We start from the raw sequence: 25250 nt of genomic DNA, 5'->3' as shown, positions 1-25250 counted from the left end.
ACAACAAGATTTAGTTTAAAAAATCTTGTCATTTGACCATTAACTTTCCATGCTGTTTGTTCCCATTGCAATACATTCACGAAGACCATTGTAACTCGCGCATGATTTTGTCACATCTGTCTTTCTGAATTGGTATACTTTTTTTACTTTTCTCTCTGCCCTCTTTGCCCCACTTTAGCGCTGGTATGTGTTGTAAAGTTTGAAGGCGTCCCACATCTCTGCAAGACAGATGAGATTGGTGAGATCTGTGTGAGCTCGCCAGCATCAGGGACATCGTACTATGGGCTCCCAGGAATGACAAAGACTGTGTTTGAAGTAAGTGTGCAGAAATGATTTGAAATGCACTATGAGAGTTGTTCAGCAAATTGAATAAAGATTATATTTTTATTCTTCCACATTCATTTCACTTAAGAGTAGGAATTCCTTCTATTCCCACAAGCAGCTTTTGAAAAGCAGTTTTGTGCAGATGTGCAGAATGCCTCAATGAGTTGCCTTTTTTTGGCCACGTTTCACAGTAATATGGAATGGGGAGTGTATGTCTATTTTTCCACTGCACATTGTTGAACTACTGGGAGCCAAAATGTTTCCCTCTGGCAGCAGTAATGTAGTTGATGAGTAATTTGAGGGAATATGTTAGAGCGCAGTAATATTTGAGTGACAGTATTATATTTAGCACTTATGGAAGTGCCCATATCAATGCTCAATGCTAGGGTTCAGCATTTAGAGGCCTTTTTGATCTGTGTTATAATTGCTTCAGCAGCATTAGTTTTTATGTTGAGCATGTATTGCATTCAGTTTATTGAGAGTTGAGTCAAATTTCCAAGCTTTTTCTTGTTATTTTGAATTTTCCAGATTATGGATTTGCTTTATGTATGGTAGGGTTTTTTGTATGGTATTTGGTTAATATATGCTGTGTTTTCAGGCTGTGCCAGTGAATACTGGAGGAGTCCCCATCAGCGAAGATGTCTTCACCAGGACTAACTTACTTGGCTTCCTTGGATCTGTAAGGAAACCTATTTGATTTACAGTGTCTGTTACTTTGATTTAATCTTTGGGATACTAACTGAGGAATTGTGGGATACAGATTTTATTCCATTCACGAAGACCATTGTAACTCGCGCATGATTTTGTCACATACTTTCTCATATACATATCCTTTCACCCCAAGCACAGAACTCCCTATCTCTCCAACCTGCTCGTACCTCACTCCTCTGCCCCCCACCCCCCATTGCTCAGTTAACACAGGCCTGCTGCGCATCCCCGTCACCTCCACACCACCATCAGTGGCCAGGCCTTCAGCCATTACACCAGTAATCTTTGGAATTCACTGCTTCAATCCATCTGTTTTGCCTCTTCTTTATCTATCTTTAAATCTCACCTGAAAACCTACCTCTTCGATCATGCCTATGGTCACCTTGCCCTTACCCTTCTCCCTTGCTCGGCGTCCAGCCCCACCAATGTACAGCATTCCAAGATGTTACCTTATGTGAAGGGCGCTATATAAATGCAAGTTGTTGTCACCATTAAACGGATTTTCTTGTGAGGGAAGTAAACTTGAATTCCCACTGGTCTCGATTATTTATGCTTTGTCTATTGGTGATTGTGATTGTTATAATGAGGGCAGGAGATTCTAATTTCTGAGCCTGTTTGGGGCATATACAACAACAACAACAGATTACATTTGTATAGCGCCTTTCATGTCGGGAGGATGTCCCAAGGCACTGGACAGTGTACAGCATTTCAGACCCGAGCTGGGGTCGGGGGGAGAAGGGAGGGGAGGGGAAGGGGTGGTCAAAGAGGAGGATCTTGAGGCAGGACTTGAAGGAGACTAAAGAGGGGGTGAGGCGGAGTGATTGGGGGATGGAATTCCAGAGGTTGGGAGGAGAGTGACTGAAGGCTCTCCTGCCAATGGTGGGGCGGGTGGGTCAGGGGACGTGGAGCAGGCCAGAGCCGGCTGAGCGGAGGGAGCGGGCGGGTTGCTAGGGGGTTAGGAGGTCGCAGAGGTAGGGTGGGGTGAGGCCATGGAGGGCTTTGTATGTGAGGACCAGGATCTTGAACTGGATCCTCTGAAGGATAGGAAGCCAATGGAGTCGGGCGAGACTGGGGGAGATGGAGTCATGGAGTTTGGTGCGGGAGAGGACACGGGCTGCAGAGTTCTGGATTATCTGCAGCCTGTGGAGGGAGGAGTTGGGAAGGCCAACAAGCAGGGCGTTTGCATAGTCGAGCCTGGAGATGATCAAGGCATGAATAAGAGTTTCAGCGGCCTGAGGGGTGAGGTAGTGGCAGAATCGGGCAATGTTACAGAGCTGAGGGAAGGCAGAGCGGGTCATGACTTGGATGTGGGGAAGAAGACAGTTGAGGGTCGAACAAGACACCTAGTTTCCTGACTGGCTTGGTGACCATGGAGGTTGATACTGCTTGAGGTGCAGAGCCAATCAGAAGGGCCTCAGTCTTGTTCACATTCAACTGTAGGAAATTTGCCCTCATTCGGGACTTGATGTCCGACAGGCAGTCTGTTAGGACAGCAGTGGTCCTGGAGTAGAGGTGGAGGCAGAAAGATAGAGTTGGGTGTCATCCGCATATATGTGGAAGTTGACCCCATGTCTGCGGATGATGTCACCAAGGGAGAGCATTTAGATATTAAAGAGGGGAGGGCCAAGGACAGAGCCCAGGGGGAACCAGACGTGACAGTGCGGGGACTGGAGGAGAAACTGTTAGAGGCAACAAAGTGGAGACTGTGAGAGATATAGGAATTGAACCAGGCAAGGGCAGGTCTGCGAAGATTAAGTAAGGAGGAGAGGCGGTGTATGAGGATGGAGTGGTCGACAGTGTTGAAGGTGGCAGAGAGTCGAGGAGGACAAGGAGGCAGAGGGAGCCCTGATCACAGATGTTCAGAATGTCATTAGTGACTTTGACCAGGGCTGTTCCCGTGCTGTGGGCAGCGCAGAAGCCGGATTGGAGGGGTTCAAAGAGGGAATGGCGAGAAAGAAAGGAGCAAAGTTGGGACACGACGACTCGTTCCAGGACCTTGGAGAGGAATGGGAGGTTAATATTAGAGATATAAATGTAATACTCAGTGGAGTGTTTTTGTAACAAAGCTGTTTGTGCAAACCCAAAACTGTAATAGGTGATAAATCCCAGAAATATGCATTTGAGCTACACTATTTCTGACTAATAGCTGTTGATGAAGATTTGTTTTAATTTTACTCTTCTTGCCTAAGGGAAAGCAAGTATTTGTTGTGGGCAAGATGGATGGACTGATGGTGGTGAGCGGACGGAGACACAATGCAGATGATGTTGTGGCAACAGCCTTAGCGGTGGAACCAATGAAGTTTGTGTACAGAGGGAGGTGCGTAAATGACAGATAACATAGCTGTGCCTTTGATTAAAGTTGCAAGACCACTTTTGAACTTCTTAATCTCTCTAAATTCCACTGTCCCCATTTATGATTCAGATGCTATACATCCCTTTACACAGGGAAGAGACTTGTGTCAATTTTGTATTCTGTAATGAACCTTCAGATTAGATTTCCTTTATTCTATTTTAGGATAGCTGTATTCTCAGTGAATGTACTCCATGATGAGCGTATTGTGTTGGTGGCAGAACAGCGACCAGATGCTTCTGAGGAGGACAGTTTTCAGTGGATGAGTCGAGTCCTTCAGGTAAACAAAGGGTTATGGTTAGGATGTGTCTTGAAGTGATTATTTTACTTGTTACAAAGTTTAATTCCATGTGAAGAATATTGAAACCCAAATCATGATTCATGTTTTGAATATGCTGTGCTTATCTAATTAAGGCAATGGGAGATGTTGCTGAAGTAACTGATTCTTTGGGATCCATACCAAATTAAGTACAGACTCCACAGTTCTCATACTGTATTTTGTTCTTATTTCCTTCCTGTTAAACCTTAATTTGAATATAGTATTGGAAGTTACATTGTTGGATTCTTCATTTAGTTGTGGAATATTGACACATTCTGCTGATATAGAATGGAATACAAATTGAAATGTGGTTCAAAGCCAATAAATGAAATGTTTCCAATTCTACTGAAGATTTATTGTGATGAGCCTTCAGATTTCCAATATAATAATCTTTTGCTGTTCTCTCCCAGGCTATCGACAGTATTCATCAGGTAGGAGTTTACTGCCTGGCACTGGTACCTGCTAACACACTACCCAAGACTCCACTGGGTGGCATCCACCTGTCTGAGACCAAACAACGCTTTCTGGAGGGCATGCTGCACCCGTGCAATGTCTTAATGTGCCCCCACACCTGTGTCACCAACCTCCCAAAGCCTAGGCAGAAACAACCAGGTGAGTATGAGATTTGTAGCAGCCAGGTGTATGACCAGGACTTGTCAATTGAAGCTGGTTTGTCCAAATGGCGTTCTATCCTTCTTCATCTTAATAAGCCTCCTATTAAACATGTGGGTGTTTTATTGAATGCAAATTCTCCCAAGTTGTATACCTGCCTGTCTTATTGTGAGTAGTACTCCTTTGATATATGGAGTCCTGTAGCCTCTTGGCTAGAGCACTCACCTCACAAGCGAGAGGCCCTGGGTTCGATTCCCTGGCAGGGCAAAACGTTAGGCAAGTTTCCTTACACCACATGCTTCTGTTTACCTAGCAGTAAGTAGGAACCCGGTTGTTAGTCGATTGGCAGATTGCTTTTCGGGGGTAATAAAATTAAGAAAATAATGATAATAATGATGATAATTTGGTCATTTAATCCACGACTATTTGTGGGACACCGCTGTGCGCAATTGGTTGCCGCGTTTCGCCCACAAAATAGACAGTCAATTCACTTTACAATGTATTCTGTGAAGTGCTTTCAGACGTCTCGAAGACTTGGTAAGGTGCTATATCAAATGCAAGGATTATTATCATTTGAGGCAAAATTCCACCACGGTCTAGAGTCACTCTATTTTACGAGGCATTTCAGAGATTCCAGACTTTGTGCAATTATTGAATTCAGTCTTAACTTTGAATCTTTAATTCTGAAAAAAGGCTTCAAAATTAATGTTATATTTAAGAATGTGCCAAATTCTGTATGTTCTGAAATGCTGTTATTGGAATAAATGTATTCCTAGATTGAATTTTACTCTTATTATCCGTTTCTTCCTAGCTACTGGAGATTATCAGTTAAATTAATGGGATGTTTGATAGCCAGATGTGGTGATGCAGGCAAATATCCATCACCATGCTTAAGAGAATCTAAATCAGACAGAATCCATATGTGTGCATAAATCTACATGTGGAAATTTCTGTACATCTACAGTTCACACTGTCTCCCTGGAGGAACACACCCTTTTACGTAATTCCGGAGATTATTAGGCACATGTTGGCGAGTGTCAAGGATTGGGGGCCCCAAAGTGCAATTGGATAACTGCTGGATTTAAAACATCTAAAACTGTATGGTTTGTGATTGAGAATTGAGACAGCGGCCTGCTGTCTGTCTATCAGACGCCCACCCTACCTGATAGGGGATTTGGCTTCCAGGGTTAAAAGGAGCCAAGGCGGAAGAATGGGTTGGTGAACAGTTTGAAAACAAGGTTGAGCCAACATGCTGTCACAGACGTCCTGAAGTGTGGAACTCAACAAACGAACCGAACCTTTCCTTTCACTTGCCCCATCTATTTTCTGTTCATTGCAGAAGTGGGACCTGCTTCCATGATAGTAGGGAACCTGGTGGCAGGAAAGCGAATTGCACAAGCTTCAGGGAGGGACATCTCACAGTTTGAAGACAATGATCAGGCTCGGAAGGTATGACCGTTCTATATATTGCAACATAAATGATTTAATAATACTTTTAGATGTTGCTTTTATTCCTGAACTTGTTATGGAACATTATGCTGTGCCGCATTGTATAGTTAGAAAGCTAGTTGACAACAAGATCTTTTGAGGTATATACCATGTAATTGTATTGAGAACTATTTATAACAGTTTTGCAGTTTCTGTGTGGGTGGTGTAAAGAAACTACAAAGAGCATTTAAAAAAAAACACCTTTTTCAATACAGGACTCCTCCAAGGGTGAATTGCAAGTATTAAATTATTTCTTATTGTTTCAAAAACGTTGGTTTAAACTAAATTTCACAGTCAATCTTTACCAAACACTGAAGCATCCATTAACTAATCTGTAGAGTTGTATTTTATTTGATGCTAATATCCCATTGACGGGCGCTGATTGGAATTAATGAAACCCTCTAGAAATTCTGTATGTTTTCAAATATTAAATATAATAAATAAGTTGAAATTAAATGTTATTTCAACAGAATCAGTAACTACTAACCCCCTAGAAAACTCTACTAGTTCATCGTTTGTTCCACATCCATGTGCAGATAGATCTTTTGCCGTTAACAAGGGGAACTGATTTAAGCAGTACTATCCTCAAAGAACTTTGCACTAAACATGATTTATCTTTTTTTATTAAGTGCAAAGGTTTAAAATAAAGGCAGGAGTTGGTCCTTAAAGTAACTTTATCAGCTGTAACTGATTTTCCTCTGTACAAAAGATGTTTCCATACAGCATTTTTTTAAAAATATATAGAAATTGATTCTAATTCTTGGTGATTTTCTTGGGAGCAGTTGTTGCCTCAATCTAAACCATCTCTAACAGTGAGACTCAGAGGTGGCTTTGGCCTCTGAGAACCTCAGAGCTAGTGTTTGTTTTGTAAGAGAAAATGAAGAATGTCAACAAAGATGTCCCCTCAGGGACTTAGTAAAGTCAGTGTAATATCCCCAACTACTGAAAGTGATTTGTTTAATAAAGAATTTAATTTCTAGTTTAACTGTGTACTTTGCCCATCAGTGAGCTAATACTAATGGAGAGAATTGACTGGCTGCTGCAGGCACTAGATTTTACAGTGAATTCTATGAAGCGGTTTGACATGTCCTCCTGACTGTAAGGTACAATATCATATGCAAGAATTATTTTTATTATTCCTCTTGCTTTAGACAGGTCATTAATTTTAGCCCCAACATAGAAGGATACCAGTTGATTGTGTTGATTGCACTAGTTTGTTCTGTTTCTCGGTGACCTAAAATCTCTATGCAAATTGTTTTGCAACTGGTACTTCTCTTTGCTGACTAATGCAGTATATTGTAGGTAAATTCAAGAATTAAATCGTTATTCGACAAATCGATTGAAGGATATAAAGATAGTTTAGTGTTTTTTTTTACTTTTAGACCAGCCAGATGGACTCAATAATCTTTTCAGCCTATGTTTCTAAGTATCATTTAAGAAGTATGTTGGGGGAAGGAGATGGTTCAATTACCTCCTGGTAAGTAAATTCATCCTTCCTTGAACTTGGGCTTATTAATTAGATTTCATCTTCTTTTTTCAGTTTCTATTCTTGGCAGATGTTCTATTTTGGCGGGCTCAGACCACACCAGACCACCCTCTTTTTCTTCTTCTCAATGCCAAGGTAGGTTAAACAGTGAGCCAGATTGCCAGAAAAAGGTTTATTTTTTTTATATATATATATAAAAATGTATTTAAATGCATTTTTTTTAAAAAGTGTCCAATTCTTTTTGATGTTTCTCCCCATTGCTGTATGCCTTTGTTCCTGGTCCCCAGCCTCTTCAGCTCGTTGCGGATCCACAGATGCTGGTTACTCTCTAGTACTCCGCTCTAGGGTACTTATTTGAGTGTGAATAAGCCACTTGTCTAGGAAGCATCACAGCCGAGCCTAATCTCACCCGGGTGGCACATGTACGCACCACCAATAGACGGTGTGAACCCTATGAAGAATCTTGAACCCTTGTGATAAGTTGTGAGTGTGGGGAAATGGACCCTATAGAATGATGTGATATAGGAAATTAGATCATCCTGTTGCTTTCGGGGTAAGACGTAGATGTAATATATTTTAGTTTTAGTATTAAATGTATGAAATGATTGAGTTTTATGAATACTAAGTATTTTTTTTCTCTTCCCCTACAAATAGGGCACTGTTGTCAATACTGCGACATGTATACAACTGCATAAGCGGGCAGAAAGGATAGCTGCGGCCTTGTTAGAAAAAGCACGTCTCAACACTGGAGACCATGTGGCCTTGGTTTATCCACCAGGTAAAAAAGGATAGAACGACATTTGTTTGAAATTCTTTATATGAACTAACCTGTTTAGTAAGAGCAACAACAACAAATTACACTTGTATAGTGCCCTTCATGTCAAAGGGCGCTGGACAGTCAGGGATTTTTGGAGAAAGAACAGGGCTTTTTTAAAAGAGCAGGGCTGCTTTTGAATTAATTTGACTCCAATTTCACAGTGGTTGTAAATTGACAGCTGTAGGGAGTTATTAAGGTAATAATGCCTCATGCTAACTCTTTATTCTGGAACTGATGCTGGTAAATTAGCTTTTTTATTAAATGTAATTTATTTGCTCTGTTTTGAGATTATGAAAGATTCACGTGAATAGTCTTCAGATTTAGTTTGAGAAGCACAAATGATCTTTGAGGTTATTAGCGATTTTGCGCAGTAATATCCTGTCAAGGTGGAAAGGACATATCTGAAAAGCACTGTGTGTTGGGGTGATTGTGAATAGATCAGATTGATGGATTGCGGTTCAGATTCAAAAAAGGCAGTAAATTCTATTGATTGTTATTTTACCCAAAGGACTAACTTAAATGTTTTTGCTGACCAACTTTTGCTGAATCAGTGTAGACATTTAAAGGACAAATTTAGTTGAATTCAAAGTCAATTTGTCTGTTGAATCAATTGGTTAACCAAGTTTAATCCTTGTGGAGTTTTTTTTTACATAAGGGGTGATTTCTCTATCCTTGAGGCATGCAGATTATTAAACGTACCCCCGTGAATCATGGTATTACAACAAATGCTTCGTGTTTGTTTCCCTCAAAGGCGTTGACCTCATAGTGACCTTCTATGGCTGTCTGTATGCAGGCTGTGTTCCTGTCACTGTCCGACCACCTCACCCTCAGAACCTTGCCACTACTTTACCCACTGTCAAGATGATTGTCGAGGTATGATACTCAAACTGTTTTAAGTTCTTTACTTTTGTAGAATTTGGTGATCCCAATCGACTTCTTTTGAGCTATGATCCTGTACTGTATGATTTTATCTGGGTGCTTGTTCGGGTAGGACCACCCCACCCGTTAGGACTTTGGCTTGCAAGGTTAATAATAATAATAATTTTTGCATTTGATATAGTGTCTTACTTATCACGTCGTTGAGTTATCTCAAAGAATATACTGTAAAGTGAATTGACTGTATGTCTTGTGGGCGAAAGAGGAGCAAAGTGGGACTGGTCTGCTGCTCCATGTCCTGCAAACAAACTAGGATGGCTGTTATCAGCAGCAATGTTCCATCAGTTGGAAATACAGCGCTTGAGTAGCAGTCGCTTACCACTTTGCATATGAATCAAGGCAGATACCAAGCCATTGATGTAGGATTGTGTGTTCATGAACCCAGACTCCAGGTAGCCCTGTTCAGCAGCCGTCATCCCAAGCCTCAGTTTCCTAATCAGCTATTTGGCAGACATCTCCTTCAGGGTGGTGGGAAAACCTATATGGGACAGCTTGTGATGTGCCAGCCACCTTCATGTTATTGATGTACAAATCCAATGCTGTGGTCCAGGTTACATCAGCTAACTGCTTAATCCAGGTTCTCATATAAAGGCTCCGAGCTATATCTATACTGTTGTGGAGTCCTGTAGCTCAGTAGTTAGAGCACTCGCTTTGCAAGCGAGAGACCTGAGTTCAATTCCAGGCAGAGGGCGAAACCTTGGGCAAGTTTCCTTACTCCACACAGAGCCTAATAATAATCCCTCCAAAAACAATAATAAAAATTGGTCATTTTCAATCTACGACTGTTTGTGGGATATTGCTGTGCTCAATTGGCTGCCGCGTTCGCCCACAAATATACAGTCAATTCACTTTACAGTGTGTTCTGTGAAGCGCTTTGGGACGTCCTCCCGACGTGAAAAGCGCTATATCAAATGCAAGGATTATTATTATTGTAATTATTAAACGGAGATATCTCACAAACTAGCATCTGAAGTGGATAAAAGCATCTTTTGCCAGATAATATTTTAACAGTTTGATTTCAAGATTACTTCTTTGCTGAAGGGGCTGGGTTATCATGCGTCTTGTACCATAGCTATAATAGCAAAAATAATCTTGATTATTTTTGCAACTCTAAATGTGTCAGATTCTGCATTCAAATAGTTACTCAGATCACAAACCAGAGATGGATTTTATCACTAGGATTATGGTTATTGAAGAGTTATATTGTTAGGCAGACCCTAAGAATTCCATGCTTTTACTCTCTGACTCAATATCCTGCACCTTAGCTTCCTTATGTCTTTGCTACAGCAAATTAATAGAAAGATAGGTTTTGCCAATAGATGTACACATCTGGATTATATTACTGTATCTTTTATGTAACAAATACACTAAAACTAAATTGTGAAGACGAAAAATGCTCAGTGAGTGGATGAGTCTGGATCTGGAATGGTGGGAGTGTACACAGCTTATTCTGATTTTGTATTTCTTGTTTCTTGGAGCTGCCTGTGGCATAAATTCTGCAAGCTCATAAACCATGAAGCTTCTAATTGAACGTCTACATTGGTTCTGCTTGGCCTCTGGTCACTGGCTCCAGTTGCTTTTGTCTCTTGATTGTAGGTAAGCAAATCTGTCTGTATACTCACGACACAAGCAATATTGAAACTGCTCCGGTCAAAGGAGGCAGCTGCAGCTGTGGATATCAAGACCTGGCCTACAGTTTTAGAGACAGGTAGATTTGTTTTTTACTAATCACTGTTTTACTGTTCTTTAGAAGTTTATCAGCCATGTTTTCACAAAATCTACTTATTTTTGTTTTTTTTGTCATCTTTCTAATAGATGACCTGCCCCGAAGGAAGCCTCCTCAGATTTACAAAGCACCAACACCTGAAATGTTGGCATATTTGGACTTTAGTGTATCCACCACTGGAATCCTAGCAGGAGTGAAGGTATGCAGTCAATAATGTGACGGTTGTGTGCACTGTTATAGCAGGTTATAGCAGGTTTGACTCCTGCACTGCATTGCTTACCCTGGATGGATTTTTCCAATCGTTCGTATCATTCTCAAAAAAAATTCAAAGTTCTGCATCTGTCATGAGTAGGGTAAATTCATTAGTCATCCAGCAAGCAACAGATGATCATGTCAAGACTGAAGAAGTTCAAGCCTGCTCACAAATTTACTTGATCAAAACTGGTAATGGGATGAAAGTAAGACCTGACTGTTAACACTGCAACTGAAAAACATAATCATTTTAAAAGATAATTGACAGTGGATATAAACAAAGATATGCCTGTTGACTCAGGCGATGTTCTTGTGTCTTAATAGATGTCGCATGCAGCAACGAGTGCCTTGTGTCGATCTATCAAGCTACAGTGTGAGCTCTACCCTTCCAGACAGATTGCAATATGTCTAGACCCTTACTGCGGCCTTGGTTTTGCACTCTGGTGTCTCTGCAGGTAGGACAGTTTTATTAAACTTATCAATCCTAACAATACAAACTGAACCCCATGACCATTCTTGCACATTCATAAGCATACATTCATTTCACAAGTTTGAGTTTCTAGGAGATTCAACCTTATTCCATCGACATGACTGTATCCAGTTCCACTTTGTGCATACACTTTCTGTATAATCTGTGAGTAACTTATACAGACAGTTCTCTGTTTTTAGTTTTCCGCATTTAATATTGATCTATTTAGTCTTCTTATAAGGTTCACCCACAAAATATACTGTCACTACATTTTATGTAAAGTGCTTTGAGATGTCCCTCCAGCATGAAAGCTACTATATCAAATGCAAGAATTATTATTTATAATGTATAAATCTAGTTCTTCCTCTCTCTTCCAACCCCTCCTACATACACAATGTCTCAAGAGTGTGGATGGTTGGAAGCAATATTGGAAGCAATATTTATCTGTGGAGATGGTAATTATGTATGTGAGACAAAAACTGTCATGACTGGTATGTCTACCTTTGTAAATCGGAAATGTATCTGTTAAAGATGCGCGATTACTGGCACATTGTATTTTGATTGTGTTGTGACTCACAAGTGGTTCACAAGTAGTATGATTGTCTTCAATCTCAGGTAATGGTCATATATGCTACAGGGCAATCCTGTTATAACACAGTTGTCTAGGTCTTTATTTCAGGCCTCTTGTTATAAGTAAAGAGTGAAAAATGGCTGACTTCTGGTATCTTCGACCATCACTTCCTATGCAAGAAGAGTCACAAACTGCAGGCTGTGCTATGTGCAAGAAACTGCTGACATCACTTACTTCGAAAAGTGATGTTAGCTATGCTTCCTATGCAGAACATGGATTATGCAGCCTCAGAATTTAACAATAGCAAAAGAAGTGCTGTCAGTAGCACCTGGATAATACATAAGTCAGACACTTTATAGCACTGGGACTGTGCTCCAAGTGTATCCTCATTCAACCGGGGCGGGGGAGGAGATGGGATATTTTTATCTCATTCCTTGGACAGATATTTGTAGATTTTTTTTTCTCTCTTCAGATTATTTTTTACTTAAAGTGTATTAAACATTGTGGGATATGGGGATTTCATGGCACAGAAGTGTAAGAATTGTTGCACAGCATGGCCATGTGGTGTTATGTGGGTTCACATGCACATTATTTCCCACTGCAGAATTCCTGTTCTTGCAGTTCCCTCAGGGCTGGTTTCAAAGTGATATTGGTGATGATGTAAGAAACGGCCACATCTACATTGTTAGAATCAAAGCAATGCTTCGATGGAATTTAACCTGTTCCAAGATAAAAGTTGTAGCGCACTATAAACACAATCGTGCATCAGATGTTTCAGTAGTCTCTCTTAAACAGATGTATCCTACAAGGCATTGTTGGATTTTCAAAAAAACAGGGATAAATGAAATTCCTATTTTCTGTTTCACTTCATATACTTTATTCATATTTATTTCCTTGAGCATTATTCACTAATCTAGTAAATTGCATTAAATGCCCACTCTTCAACATATTCCATTCCTATATAAGAGATTGTAACCAGCACATTTAAATCCAATGGCAGTTTTGTCCACCTCCCTTCCCCATCTATCTCTGGCTCTCTCTCGCTGTTTTTGTGGAGTCTTGTAACTCAGTGGTTAGAGCACTCCCCTCGCAAGCGAGAGGACCTGGATTCGATTCCCGGGCGGGACAGAGTGAAACATTTGGGAAGTTTCCTTACTCCACACGCACACACGACTCTGTTTACCTAGCAGTGAGTAGGAACTCGCTTGTTAGTCAATTAGCGGATTGTTTTTCCTTCAAAAAATATAAAAAATTGGTCACTTCATTCACGACTGTTTGTGGGACCCTGCGTGTGTAATTGGCTGCTGCGTTTCGCCTGCAGAACACACAGTCAATTCACTTTATAGCGTATCCTGTGAAGTGCTTTGAGACGTCTTGAAGATGTGATGAGGCGCTACATCAAATGCAAGGATTATTATTATTGTATATGCATTTACATTTTTTTTAATTCTTTCCAGCGTTTACTCAGGACACCAGTCAATCCTGGTTCCTCCACTTGAGCTGGAGAGTAACGTTTCCCTCTGGCTTTCTGCAGTCAGCCAGTACAAAGTGCGTGTCACTTTCTGTTCCTACTCCGTGATGGAGATGTGCACCAAAGGACTTGGCTCACAGACAGAGGCACTCAAGGTAAGTGGCTCCATGTGTGCTTCATTATTCCTGGAGGAAGTAATCTGTGAAACTGTAAAGTCGGAACCCTGGGTTATATACATGAAGTTCCTTCTGACGCAAAAGGTGCTATATAATGCAATTTATTGTTGTTGAAGCTGCTAATTTGCTGAAAACTATTTTTGATGTTTCTTTTTCAAATGCTATGCTCCTTGTCAACATTCAGGATTATAAGTGAGGCAACACATTGAATACAGTGAAACTAGTATTGTTTCTGTTTTTAACGTCTCTGGATTGCTGTCCTCGAGACAGCCCTCCTTTTCAATATATTACAGGAGTCTGTTTCTGAATTCATTTTATATTTTAATTTTTCTTCTTTTCAGGCAAAAGGCCTGAACTTGTCTTGTGTACGGACCTGCATGGTTGTGGCAGAGGAGCGACCAAGAATAGCACTTACACAATCCTTCTCTAAGTTGTTCAAGGACCTGGGTCTGTCACTGAGGGCAGTGAGCACAACCTTTGGCTGCAGGGTCAATGTGGCAATTTGTTTACAGGTGAGAGTGCTGTCCTGTGGGAACTGTCTCAAAGATGACAAAACATTGAAATAGTATTCTCCTTCTTTGAATTGTGCTGCATATTTGCACATTCCACAAGCATAAAATACATTGCCACTAACCTTTCCTATTTCACTTTGATTCTCTTTGTGTTCTTCTATTCTCATTCTTTTCCTTTCCTCGTGCCCAGCTGAATTTTGATACTGGCATTTCTTCACTGGTAGTGTTTAATTGCTGCTGTCAGTGGAGGAGAGAATTGTATGTTTGGCAGAAATGCTGGCATTGTAAAAAAGCAAAGCCAAAAATAGCTCTAATTTACTCTAGGGGTTTCAACTAAGTGTTAATGGTCTTTGACCATTCCTGTCACATAAGTAAAACGAATATAAATAAATAAAATATTTCCATTAATGTTCCCCTGAACAGTACTCTGACCAAGTTAGGACAATTACCTGATACTTTAGCCCACATTATTACAGTCTTACGTTTGGAATTACAAGGGCCCACTTTATATCGCAAGCGATTGGGGAAAAATCGTTGTACTTTGCATAAAGTTGATATTTTACCAGAGAGCAATGTGAAGTATTTGAGATGAACTGAAATTGGGAACAGTCAAAGATGTAAAGTGATCTATAGTTATTTCTTTATGCTTTGTGTAACAATTGCTTTGATGCAGCATGCCCTTGTTTCGGATTTCCTGAGTTGCCCTATATAAATTCAGCTATGTGATTTTTGCTAAAGCTGTGCTACTGTTTCCAGTAACTGTTTTGCTGTTTCTATTTGTCTCTTGCCTTTGCCTCTTGTCTCTTTAAATCTGGCTGTCCCTTCCTCTCTTTGGGCTGACCTCTGCCGTCTCAATTCCTCGCTTCCTTCTCCCTCGTGCTCTCAGCCACACAGGCTGGGCAAACTGGCTGAACAGGTAGAGTAATTTCGGTCTTATTCTGCCCCACTTTCTTTCTTAGCTTGTGGCTAAATGTTTATTTTAACCTAAAATATAATGCTGAAGATGATTGTTTAACTTGAATAAAAAAGTGTCAATTAACAGGGAGATGAACAGGGCCAATAGAAAAATTGTGGAAATATTTGCCAAAATTGCGGGGGAGGGGTGTCAAATTGTGCGGAAAAAAAGCAGGGGGTTGATTGGTGCTATTGAGAGGCACATTTTACTGCTAATCTACATGTTTTCACTTTATTAAAAGATAAAGAAATAACACATAATAGATGTTGCAAAAAAAATGAATACTTTCTTCATAAAAACTGTGTGGCCCACTCGGGGGTGGTGGGGGGGAGCAGGCCCAAAGGGCCGAATGGTCAGTTTCCAACCTGCACTACATTTGAAAGCTTAGAGATCCACTGAACATCAGCTTTGCTTGGCATGCTCGCCAGTGTCCTGACTGCGGGGCTGCAGTGGAACAACACTTCCTGCCTCTCGGGGCCTGCTACTGCACACACACACAGCAAGAGGCAGACATCTTGGAAATTCACCTTGTTGCGTTGTGTAACTATATGGTTTAGTGGAGCAGTGCAACCTTGATCACCATTGCGCTTCCTGTAAGCATGGTACCGGACTGCAGATTAATTTATTTAATGTTAGCAAAGAGCATTTATATTACTACCTGTGCAAACTCAAAGTGGTACAAGTCTGCCTTCTCAATATGATCTCACACAGCTTGCTAAGTGGAATCATACTCCAGTGCACCAATTTCATATATCCTTTACAAATATAGTAAAATTTCTTGCTCCCTGTGACTTAAGTTTTAGAATTAGTAAATGGAACTGGTGAATCTGATGGGAAATTCTTAATGTGTTCAATGCCTGGGAATGTTTTCTTATTATACGGCACTATGGTATGGTAAGGAATTAGTCTGAAACCTGTCTTTCTGTAAATTGGCAAAGTGCCCTTACCAGAATCCTGTATCCTCCTGGGAGTGGGGGGATGTAAGGGCAGTTTCCTTGAAACTGAACTGGCTCCAGGGTGACATGCCTGGCAATGGACTGTTGGAATCGAGCCAGCCCTCTGTGGCCGTCTCGGTAGTCTGATTCCTGAGCCAGGCGGGTCTGCAGTATTCCAGGGCACTGCTGATGACAGCACACCCAGCCTAGCTCATTGGCAGGATCTGAAAGGCAGACCAGTTTGGCAGGACCTGGGCAGGCAAATCTGTCCGTTTCGGATATTCTTAAGCATGGTAATAGGTTTCTGCATGTGTCAGACACCCAGCTGACCAAAAAAAGAAAATAATCCTACATCCCTTGCATCTTATCTCGAAATGTGAGTATTATTCAGATATTGTAACCGCTCCATGTTCTTGTAAAACTAGACAATAGTGCAGATGTTTTGAACCTCTGATTTGCAGAGGTCTCGTAATGGATCAGAATCTCCAGGCTTTGCATCAACCTATCCGGCTGTTGCTGGTCCATGTCACACCTGTAATTGTACTGATGTGATATTTGTAACCATGTCTCTTTATTTCAGCATGGATCACTTTAATACCCCTTCAGTTATTTTGTGCGACTCCTGTTTGCATTGCATTGCTCACCAGCAGCATCCTGTTTCATATGGCCATATGAAGAATAATTAATATTCTGTGCTACAAAGTAATTTTTAAAGTTTATAAAAGGCAGTAGCAAAGTTTGAACTATTCTCACTACCTCATGATGTGTTGCTCCCTTGAGAATGTTTATTCTTAATACAGTAACTGACACGTCAATGTGGTGATTATTCATCTTTTTCTATCTTTGGTTTAATTTTCCCATGGGTTATATGACAAAAGGTGCCAGACAGACATTTTAGCTCCTTCTTGTGCACAGTGTGATTATGCTTGAATTTATATAGTTTTCCCATTGTTTGTGAGCAAACACAAAAATACGTTCTCAAATAATTAAGTCATGGGGAAAAAAGAAGAAACTTTGTAACAAACACACCCAAGTGATCTGTAAAGGCAAATGTGCATAGTATGCTTTTTACCATTGTGTAATCTTGCATGTATTTTGTATTAATAATACTCAATAATTTTGTATATTCTGTTCTAAAAGTCTTGTCTGTCATCTTTTATTGATCCAATTGAAAACAATAGGATGTGTAACCATAATATCTTTAGAGACTGACCATCATTGGCTTGTTTTGTTTAGGGTACATCTGGACCGGACCCAACAACAGTGTTTGTGGATATGAGAGCCCTTCGACATGACAGGTATGCATACCCAACCATTTTGAAATTAATGACATTCTGTTTGTGTCAGGTAATTCTTCCTGTTTTATGCATTTATCCCATTCCATACCATCGCTGCTGTGCCCAAGACTCGGGTCAAGGCTCTATGAAAGCCCATCACCAACCGAGATACGAGTGGCAGCTTAGATCAACTCGCCTGCACCTCCAGGGGCATCCATTCTATGTCTCCGTTTAACTGCATACCAAAGATTCACAATATTGTAACTTGTACATTCAACTCATTGTACTATAATTCTCCGGTGCAATACTACAGGGAAGTTTCAATACAGGCTCCCTAGAGAGACAGCGGAAGCAGAAAATTTAATTTGTTTCAAGAACAAATTAGATAGATTTCTGCTAGAAAATAATATCTCGGGATACAGTGTATAGTTTGGGATAGGACATGTCAAGTGATTGCCAGGGTAGTGGAAGGTGAACTAGATTGGACCTTGTTCTTCTTTCACCTAGCAAATTCTTATGTTCTTATGTTTTGTGGGCAAATGAAGCAGTTAATTTGTGCCCAGCAATGTCCCACAAACAGCCATGAAGCAAATTACCAATTATCTTTGAGGGATTGTTGGCTTGGACACTGAGAGAGAGAAGCTCCCTTCTCCTAACATCTACATCCAGCTGAACAGAGAGTCAGGACCTTGGATTAACATCTCATCCATTTTTCTGTTTCCTGGTATTTTCTCTTATATGCAATATCGGTTCCATAATAATTCTTCTTTCTGTGGTTTTAGGGTGCGGTTGGTGGAGAGAGGTTCCCCCCATAGTCTTCCACTAACTGAGTCAGGAAAGGTAAGTGGGGCATTGGCACACAAAGGAGAAAAAATGTTTTTACAAATGTACCTCCCAGATTTAGATTTAGCCTTGCACACACTGATTTTGTTTTGCAAAGAGTTGCTACACAGCGGATATAGAAAGTCTGTATAAGGAAGGTAATAATGTTTCTTCTGTAGTATGTACAAAATAATATGAATGTTTCAACTGGCCACAGACAAACCAACATTATATATTTATCATTTTGATTATTTAAATACTGCAGTAAGTTCTACATTTTGTATACAGTATCACTTGTTCCAGGAATTGCGGGTGCACAAGTGTTAATCCACTTATAATATTCTTTGGAATAGAGGAATCGTTAAACCTGCTACCTTACACAGCTCTTCAGCTTTTTTTAAAATTTCATCTGCTTTCCAGATTCTCCCTGGAGTAAAGGTTATCATAGCAAATCCAGAAACTAAAGGCCCTCTGGGAGATTCCCACTTAGGAGAGGTGAGTTCTTGTGGTGATTTAACACATCATTACAATATTGCTACCATTAGATATGTACTAGGTATGATGGGAACAGAGCAGGCCCTAAATTGTAAGAGGAGGTACAGATTCTCAGAACAATATTTATCAGATTACTCCTGCAATAACCATGAGCATGAATCAGTAATCCTTCATAGATTGACAGGGCATTTCATTTTTTTTGTATCTAAGGTGTTTTATTGGTTAAAACAATTAAAATCAGGAGTCCTGGGTATACAGAAGTCTTGTTCGTGGCTGGGAGCAAAAGATGTAGAGAAAACTAATCTATAATTGACTGTTGCGTGTCTATTTTACAGATCTGGGTGAGCAGTCCGCACAATGCCACTGGGTACTACACCGTTTATGGTGAAGAATCCTTACATGCTGACCATTTTAATGCTCGGCTTAGTTTTGGTGACACACAGATTGTGTGGGCACGGACAGGTTATCTGGGTTTTCTTCGTAGAACAGAGCTGACTGATGCAAGTGGAGGTAAGACGTCGCGCATATTAACAAGTAGATAAAATAGCATTTGGTTAATTATGTTTTTAATATTAACCTCCAAATTGAGTTTCAATTATTAAAATAGTAACATTTAATGTAATCTTTATTTTATTGAGGAAATTTATTTTTAAGGTGTGTTGTGCTATAAGGGCCTTTCATGACGTATGCCAAATGTCTGTACATTGGGGTTGATTGGATTAATCTTCAGTGGCAAAGCAAGGACTATTCCCAGGTGATGCTTTTCAGCCCCTCTTTGTTGGCAAGATTTATATTGACCTTTCTGTTTTTCATTGCCATTTTTCACGCAGAACGCCATGATGCCTTGTATGTGGTTGGATCTCTGGATGAAACACTGGAGTTGAGAGGAATGCGTTACCACCCAATTGATATTGAGATCTCAGTGCTGAGAGCACACAAGAGTATTGCTGAATGGTAAGATCGGCATGCTTTACATTACCAAACTCTAAGATTAATAATAAATGGTAATTATCCAGCTAAGATGATTCTGCACATCAAAGGCTTCAACTCAGGTTGAGAATATGTCTGCATCCCAAGTTCCTATTGATCTGTGAGCCATCAACGATGTTTGGATTGCTCAGGAGCTGCTGGCTTTTCCAGCCACTATAATTGTTTCACCCTAAAGGTATATTGTAACTTTCATATTTTTCAGAAGCTAGGGGAACACTTGGAACATAAATTACAACCAACCTTCAGACTTGTTCCCCTCCAGCAAAGTCCATATGATAATATCTAATGTTTAGCTTGATGAAATAGTAGAGAGAAATTTGTTTGGGCTGTATTTTGAATGTTGTGGGATTTAATTATCTCTAAACTTGTGGTGGGAATTATTATTGACTGTTAAGTATTTAATAAGACTTTCCTAGAATTTTTAATTTATGGAATGTAAATAGAGGCAAGAAAAAATAAGTATTCAGTGTGATTCTAGAGCCAGGAATAATGGCATAACTAATAATTTAATACAATTGGTATGTATCACCAGCAACACCAAAATAACTTTCCAAGACAGGTTTTCATTTGTGCACTGTAATAATCTGATTGACTTCTGCTGCGTGAAGTTCTCCATCTTGAGCACTGTTCTGTTGCCGAGGTGTTTTCCTGGCTCACTAATAGTTTTTTCTCTTCCTTCTGCAGTGCCGTGTTCACTTGGACTAATCTGCTTGTCGTGGTGGTCGAGCTGGATGGTTCTGAACAGGAAGCACTGGACCTGGTTGCCTTGGTTACTAATGTTGTGTTAGAAGAACATTACTTGATTGTGGGAGTGGTAGTTGTGGTGGACCCTGGGGTCATTCCCATTAACTCGCGTGGTGAAAAACAGCGAATGCACCTTCGAGATGGCTTTCTAGCCGATCAACTCGATCCTATATATGTGGCCTATAATATGTGAACTCAGTATTCTGAAACTAATGCTGAATCAATGAAGGTGTTCGCCAGCACCCTGAATGTCCGTATTGTTCTTATATGCTGCAATTGGAAGAAAAGCAAAGAAAACCAGCCATGCTGACAAGGCAGATTCTGGGAATGGTGTGTATTTGAAGGTCAACACTGTTGCATATGATCTTTAGTCAGCAATTTCTTATGATGTGTTTTGCATAGCTCCAACACCTGCCATATCACAGAAGCCATGGGCTGGCCTGCCACATACTGCTGGCACCATATTAAATGTGAAGTAGTATTCTAGGAGTGTCACTGTATCACGATACATAGGGAGACTGCATAACCATACAAGGGGCAAGATAAAAGTATCTTCACTGTGTGGCATCGGACTATCTGCTGAATCAGTTGAATGGACATCAAATCGATCGTAAAGTTTGAGTCACCATTTTTATTTTTCATAAATTACTGCTAGTCCTTAAAGTTTCTCTTGCAGCCGCACTATCTTTGTGTGACAATGCATTTGGAGGTTCTTTAAATCAAAACTGTTCTTAATGGATATAACTCGGAACAGACCGCATGGATTCATCCTTGGCGCCTAGATGAATGGTCAGGCCAATTGTGCTTCCTTTTGAAGCTTTATTTACTGTTCACCTGAGCAAGAAGCAACGGAAATAGTCCTGACCAAGTGTGTGTCATATCCTGGACTTGGATGGGTGCCCCAATCATTTAGGAGTGGAGATGTTGGCAGTTCTTAGCCTGACGAGTGGTATAACCAATATATTCAGTGAGAATCATGTCATCTATATCACTATTGTGTTGAGAAGAAACCATGATAATCACCCTAAGCAACAGAAGCTCATGATCAAGCCTTTTCTTCAGAGATTATATTCCTAGGCAAATAAAACGAGTAAACTGTAATTTTTGTGATCAACATGTTGTGATACTTTTTATAAAGTATTGCCATATCATCCACAAAATTAGTTTGCAGCACTCTGTCATTGAATGTCTGTTTCCTCGCATAATTTCATGATTAAGGCCTGAAAGTGTCACAAGGGTGTAGAAGAAGGTCACTTTCTCAATTTAAAAAATATTTCAGAGGGCCTGCAGTCTGACCTAGCTTTAATCAAAGTCCCACCATGACTGAATTGATGCCAAGATCTTTTCATGTGATTGCCAAACACAAATCCTGTCAGTTGCTGCATTTTCCATCTTGTTGCTAACTTGCACTCACACACCACAGCATTTCTTGCAGTCTGGGGCCCAAAACACAGCACAATGTGGTGATTAGACAAATAATAAAGTTATTGCTAATGTTTCCAGATTTTGCTAAACTCCTTTTATTCCAAATGTGACAAAAGCTTATGATTAGTTCCATGTATCTCACATCAGGTTTATTGATTCCTCCCTGGAAATTCAACTTTTTATGCTATCCAATTCACTTCACCCTATCTCACTTCTTTATCACAATAAATGAGTATCGCCTACTGAGCACTTTAGAAAGGGATAGTGGTTATTACGTTAGAAATGTTAAATGTGTGATGGTCAAAGTACTCGTTTTGCCATTTATCCCTGCATGTGCTGTGTTTGACCATTGTTCAGATTGAACAATGGCAATACATCTAGGAGTACGGCTGGTGATTTATCATGGTGAGACATCCTGGATTTTAAAGGCCTCCTGCAGGAACCGTGATTTTGCCCAGAAGTTACATGATTACTTATGGGCAAAACTGAGTGGAAGAAACCAAGAGACTGTACTGGAGCTAATAGAAATTGTTAGGAACAACTAAAATAGTAGAGGGGCAAGCTGCGACTCGCCCTACTTCAACCTGACTAAGGCAGTGTAATTTTCCCTATTACAAATCCATCTATTTTCAATTGAACACAGGTTACACATAATATAATATAGTGTTAAAAATCCTGAATGGCTTTGAGCATAAATAATGACCAGGAATTCTTGTTGGTTGGTAAACAGTAACAAGGAAGGTAAACAATCTGAGACTATTACAGCATAGAAATAACCCATCAAAGTCTGTACTTGGGTTTTTCTCTGCATGAGCTGACAAAATTAATCCCACTTTCCTTTACACTCTCTATGCTCTTTAATATTCATCTTATTCAAAAACATAGTTCCTGATACAATTTATGAACTCTGCTTCAACAAATGTTTGTGGCAGAGATTTCCACCTTCTGTGTAAATAACTATAATCTCAGAATTGTCATTGGAAGAGTTAAGGGGGAAATTAGAAAAAACACATGCATGTGAGTTATTAGAATATTTAATACTTTGCAAGCAGTTATTGAACCCAAGAATACAAAACATGTAAAAAGGAATTGGATAAGTATTTCAAGAGAAACAAAACCAGCGTTTGATGAGAAGATGGGGAATTGGGTTCAGTGTTTTTTGTTCCATTAGAGTAACTAGCATTGAGTTCTTTGCTGTAATTTTTATGATTCTCACTACCTTGCGAATTTTGGCAACAATTGCCTTGCACTATCCATGAGATGGGAGTGGGACATAGTGAACCCTTTCCAGCTGAAAAAATGGTAATGCAAATATAAATTATATTAAATATATACTGAATTATAAATATGAATCTTTTCAACATTATTTTAGACCTTCAGAGTGACGCATATTCAAAAAAAACAATTTGTATATATTCCTGTGCTATTCAGCCATTTAAAGCATAAGATTGTATTTGAGAGAAATTTAAGGCTGTGATTTGGTGTGTTCATATATCAAGTCAGTTATTATTGTACCCTTTGTTTCCACAGTCTGTGTTCCAGTACACTATTAAAGCAATGATCTCATCCAATCTGACTATCAAATAATGGTAGTGAAGGAGGCCCATGTAGGAATTGCTAAGATAGAAATACAACAGGAGAATCACGGTGACCATCTTAGGAGCTGCTTAGGTGCAAATACCACAAGGTAGTTAGTCGTAGTGATTCATACAGAACATTAATACAGAATGAATTTCTGTAAAACGTCTTACTGTATACTGTGTGTGAATTTGTGTGAATGATGAATATCAATTGTTATAAGTATGATTTTTTTTTAAGATTCAGGTACAAATTTTCCACTCAATTTGCTCCCCAATCCTTTTGCTGACCTGGAGGTATGGTAAACTCCTGATAACTCGACACTTCAAGAGAAAAAGGCTCAGTGATGAGTTATCTAGAGTGGCGAGTTATACATACATACAAATGCATAAATAAATATAGCTGGCATATTGACAAAATGATGACTTAAAAGTAATGAGTGAACTTAAACAATCTAAGACTATTACAGAAATGATGAGTTAAGCCAGAGTCGAGTTTCTGGAGTTCACTATTTTTGGTTTTGATTTTTTTTTGCATTCTTATTTTGCTGCTGCTTGAGGCCTACAATGCTCAAAGAGCTAAAAGCACAGAATTTAATTAAGCTTTATACTGCAAAATGAATTTGTTTCATGGTAAATTTATTTTCACTGGAACTCACACTTCCCATAAATCTGTAAATTTAAATTTACCACAAACATTTTCTGAACTTTTGGTTCATTGCTCTCGTCAATGAAACTGACTAAGCAAAGCCGATTTCAAAGTTCAGTAATGCCAGCCAAGGAGCAGGGCTGAGTGCGTGCAGGATTAAAAATTGAATTAAAACAAATTTTGTTTATCGATCTTATTTACGTGGGGGCCCAGTTTCATTCATAAACCAGAATTGTAGAATGCTGCAACACAGAAACAAAAATAACATACAACCCAGCCTTTGAGTTCCTCCAGTCTGTACTTATGTTATTCGCCACATGAGCTATCCAGTCTTGTCCCATTTTCCTGCTCTGCTCTCATATCCTTTAATATTACTTTTTTTTCAAGCATATAATGAATTGCTTTTTAAAAGAATTAATGGACTCTGCTTCAAAAATCGTTTGGGTGGGTGGGTAATCCCACATTCCAACTACCTTGTGTAGGCTAGGTGCTCAAACCAAGAAGTTAAGTCTACAAGTAATCTCAGATGGTGGACAAATGTTCATCATTATCACCATCAGTGACTCAAAGTCCAATATTGTACCAGACTCCATTGGTCATGGGCTTCTCCATCTGTACTGACAGGTCTGCAATGGAAGCAACAGTGAATGACCACAGCCTAGCTCAGTAGGTAGCACTCGCCTCCTGAGTCAGAAGGTTGTCGGTTCAAGCCCCACATCATGACTTTGAATTAACAGGCTAGGTTAACACTCCAATATAGTGTTAAGGTTGCACTGTTGCATTATTTGAGGTGCCATCCTTCAGATCAGATGTTAAAAAGGGCCCTGTATCTGCTCAGGTGTCTTGTTGAAGATCCCAGGGCACTTGTCAAAAAAAAGGGAGTTTCTGTCTGTTCTTCAGGTGGATTTTAAGGACTTGGAGAATTTTTAAACTCTTCAAAAAGAGAAGTGTGTCCTGGCCAACAATCCTCCTAAATAAACAGCCATGAAGAGAATGTCCAATTTTGTGAGACGTTGCTGAGCGCAAATTGGCTGCCATATTTTTATACAAAAATTATCACAAAACAGTGAAACCTTTGAAATGTTTTGAAACATCCTGCAACAAGAAAGGTACTGCAATCAGATGTAAGGATTATTATCTGCAAGAAAAGTGAGACTTGAAGTG

General features: G+C 39.8%; 1 protein-coding gene across 4 annotated transcripts in view; it reads left to right on the top strand.

Moving 5' to 3' along the window:
* LOC103176851 (disco-interacting protein 2 homolog A) overlaps nucleotides 1–21933 on the top strand; it is a 122021-nt gene extending 100088 nt beyond the window's left edge. For 2 of the 4 annotated variants that reach the window (XM_007890644.2, XM_007890642.2), the window contains 21 exons: nucleotides 179–315; nucleotides 923–1003; nucleotides 3222–3349; nucleotides 3548–3662; nucleotides 4112–4313; nucleotides 5653–5762; nucleotides 7342–7422; nucleotides 7942–8065; nucleotides 8856–8977; nucleotides 10637–10748; nucleotides 10856–10965; nucleotides 11343–11473; nucleotides 13516–13684; nucleotides 14047–14217; nucleotides 15104–15133; nucleotides 17344–17405; nucleotides 18167–18224; nucleotides 18627–18701; nucleotides 19037–19211; nucleotides 19532–19655; nucleotides 20376–21933. In XM_007890644.2, the coding sequence (XP_007888835.1) occupies nucleotides 179–315; nucleotides 923–1003; nucleotides 3222–3349; nucleotides 3548–3662; nucleotides 4112–4313; nucleotides 5653–5762; nucleotides 7342–7422; nucleotides 7942–8065; nucleotides 8856–8977; nucleotides 10637–10748; nucleotides 10856–10965; nucleotides 11343–11473; nucleotides 13516–13684; nucleotides 14047–14217; nucleotides 15104–15133; nucleotides 17344–17405; nucleotides 18167–18224; nucleotides 18627–18701; nucleotides 19037–19211; nucleotides 19532–19655; nucleotides 20376–20628 (2570 nt within the window). In that variant the 3' untranslated portion in view covers nucleotides 20629–21933. The remainder of the gene's footprint in view (nucleotides 1–178; nucleotides 316–922; nucleotides 1004–3221; nucleotides 3350–3547; nucleotides 3663–4111; nucleotides 4314–5652; nucleotides 5763–7341; nucleotides 7423–7941; nucleotides 8066–8855; nucleotides 8978–10636; nucleotides 10749–10855; nucleotides 10966–11342; nucleotides 11474–13515; nucleotides 13685–14046; nucleotides 14218–15103; nucleotides 15134–17343; nucleotides 17406–18166; nucleotides 18225–18626; nucleotides 18702–19036; nucleotides 19212–19531; nucleotides 19656–20375) is intronic. The other 2 variants (XM_007890645.2, XM_007890643.2) reach the window with 1 other exon arrangement.
* Nucleotides 21934–25250: the final 3317 nt, after the last annotated feature.

This window comes from Callorhinchus milii, unplaced genomic scaffold (genome assembly GCF_018977255.1).
Source record: "Callorhinchus milii isolate IMCB2004 unplaced genomic scaffold, IMCB_Cmil_1.0 Scaffold6, whole genome shotgun sequence".
Classification (NCBI taxonomy): domain Eukaryota; kingdom Metazoa; phylum Chordata; class Chondrichthyes; order Chimaeriformes; family Callorhinchidae; genus Callorhinchus; species Callorhinchus milii.
Note: the sequence above shows the minus strand (reverse complement) of the source record. Positions and strands in the feature narration are given on the sequence as shown.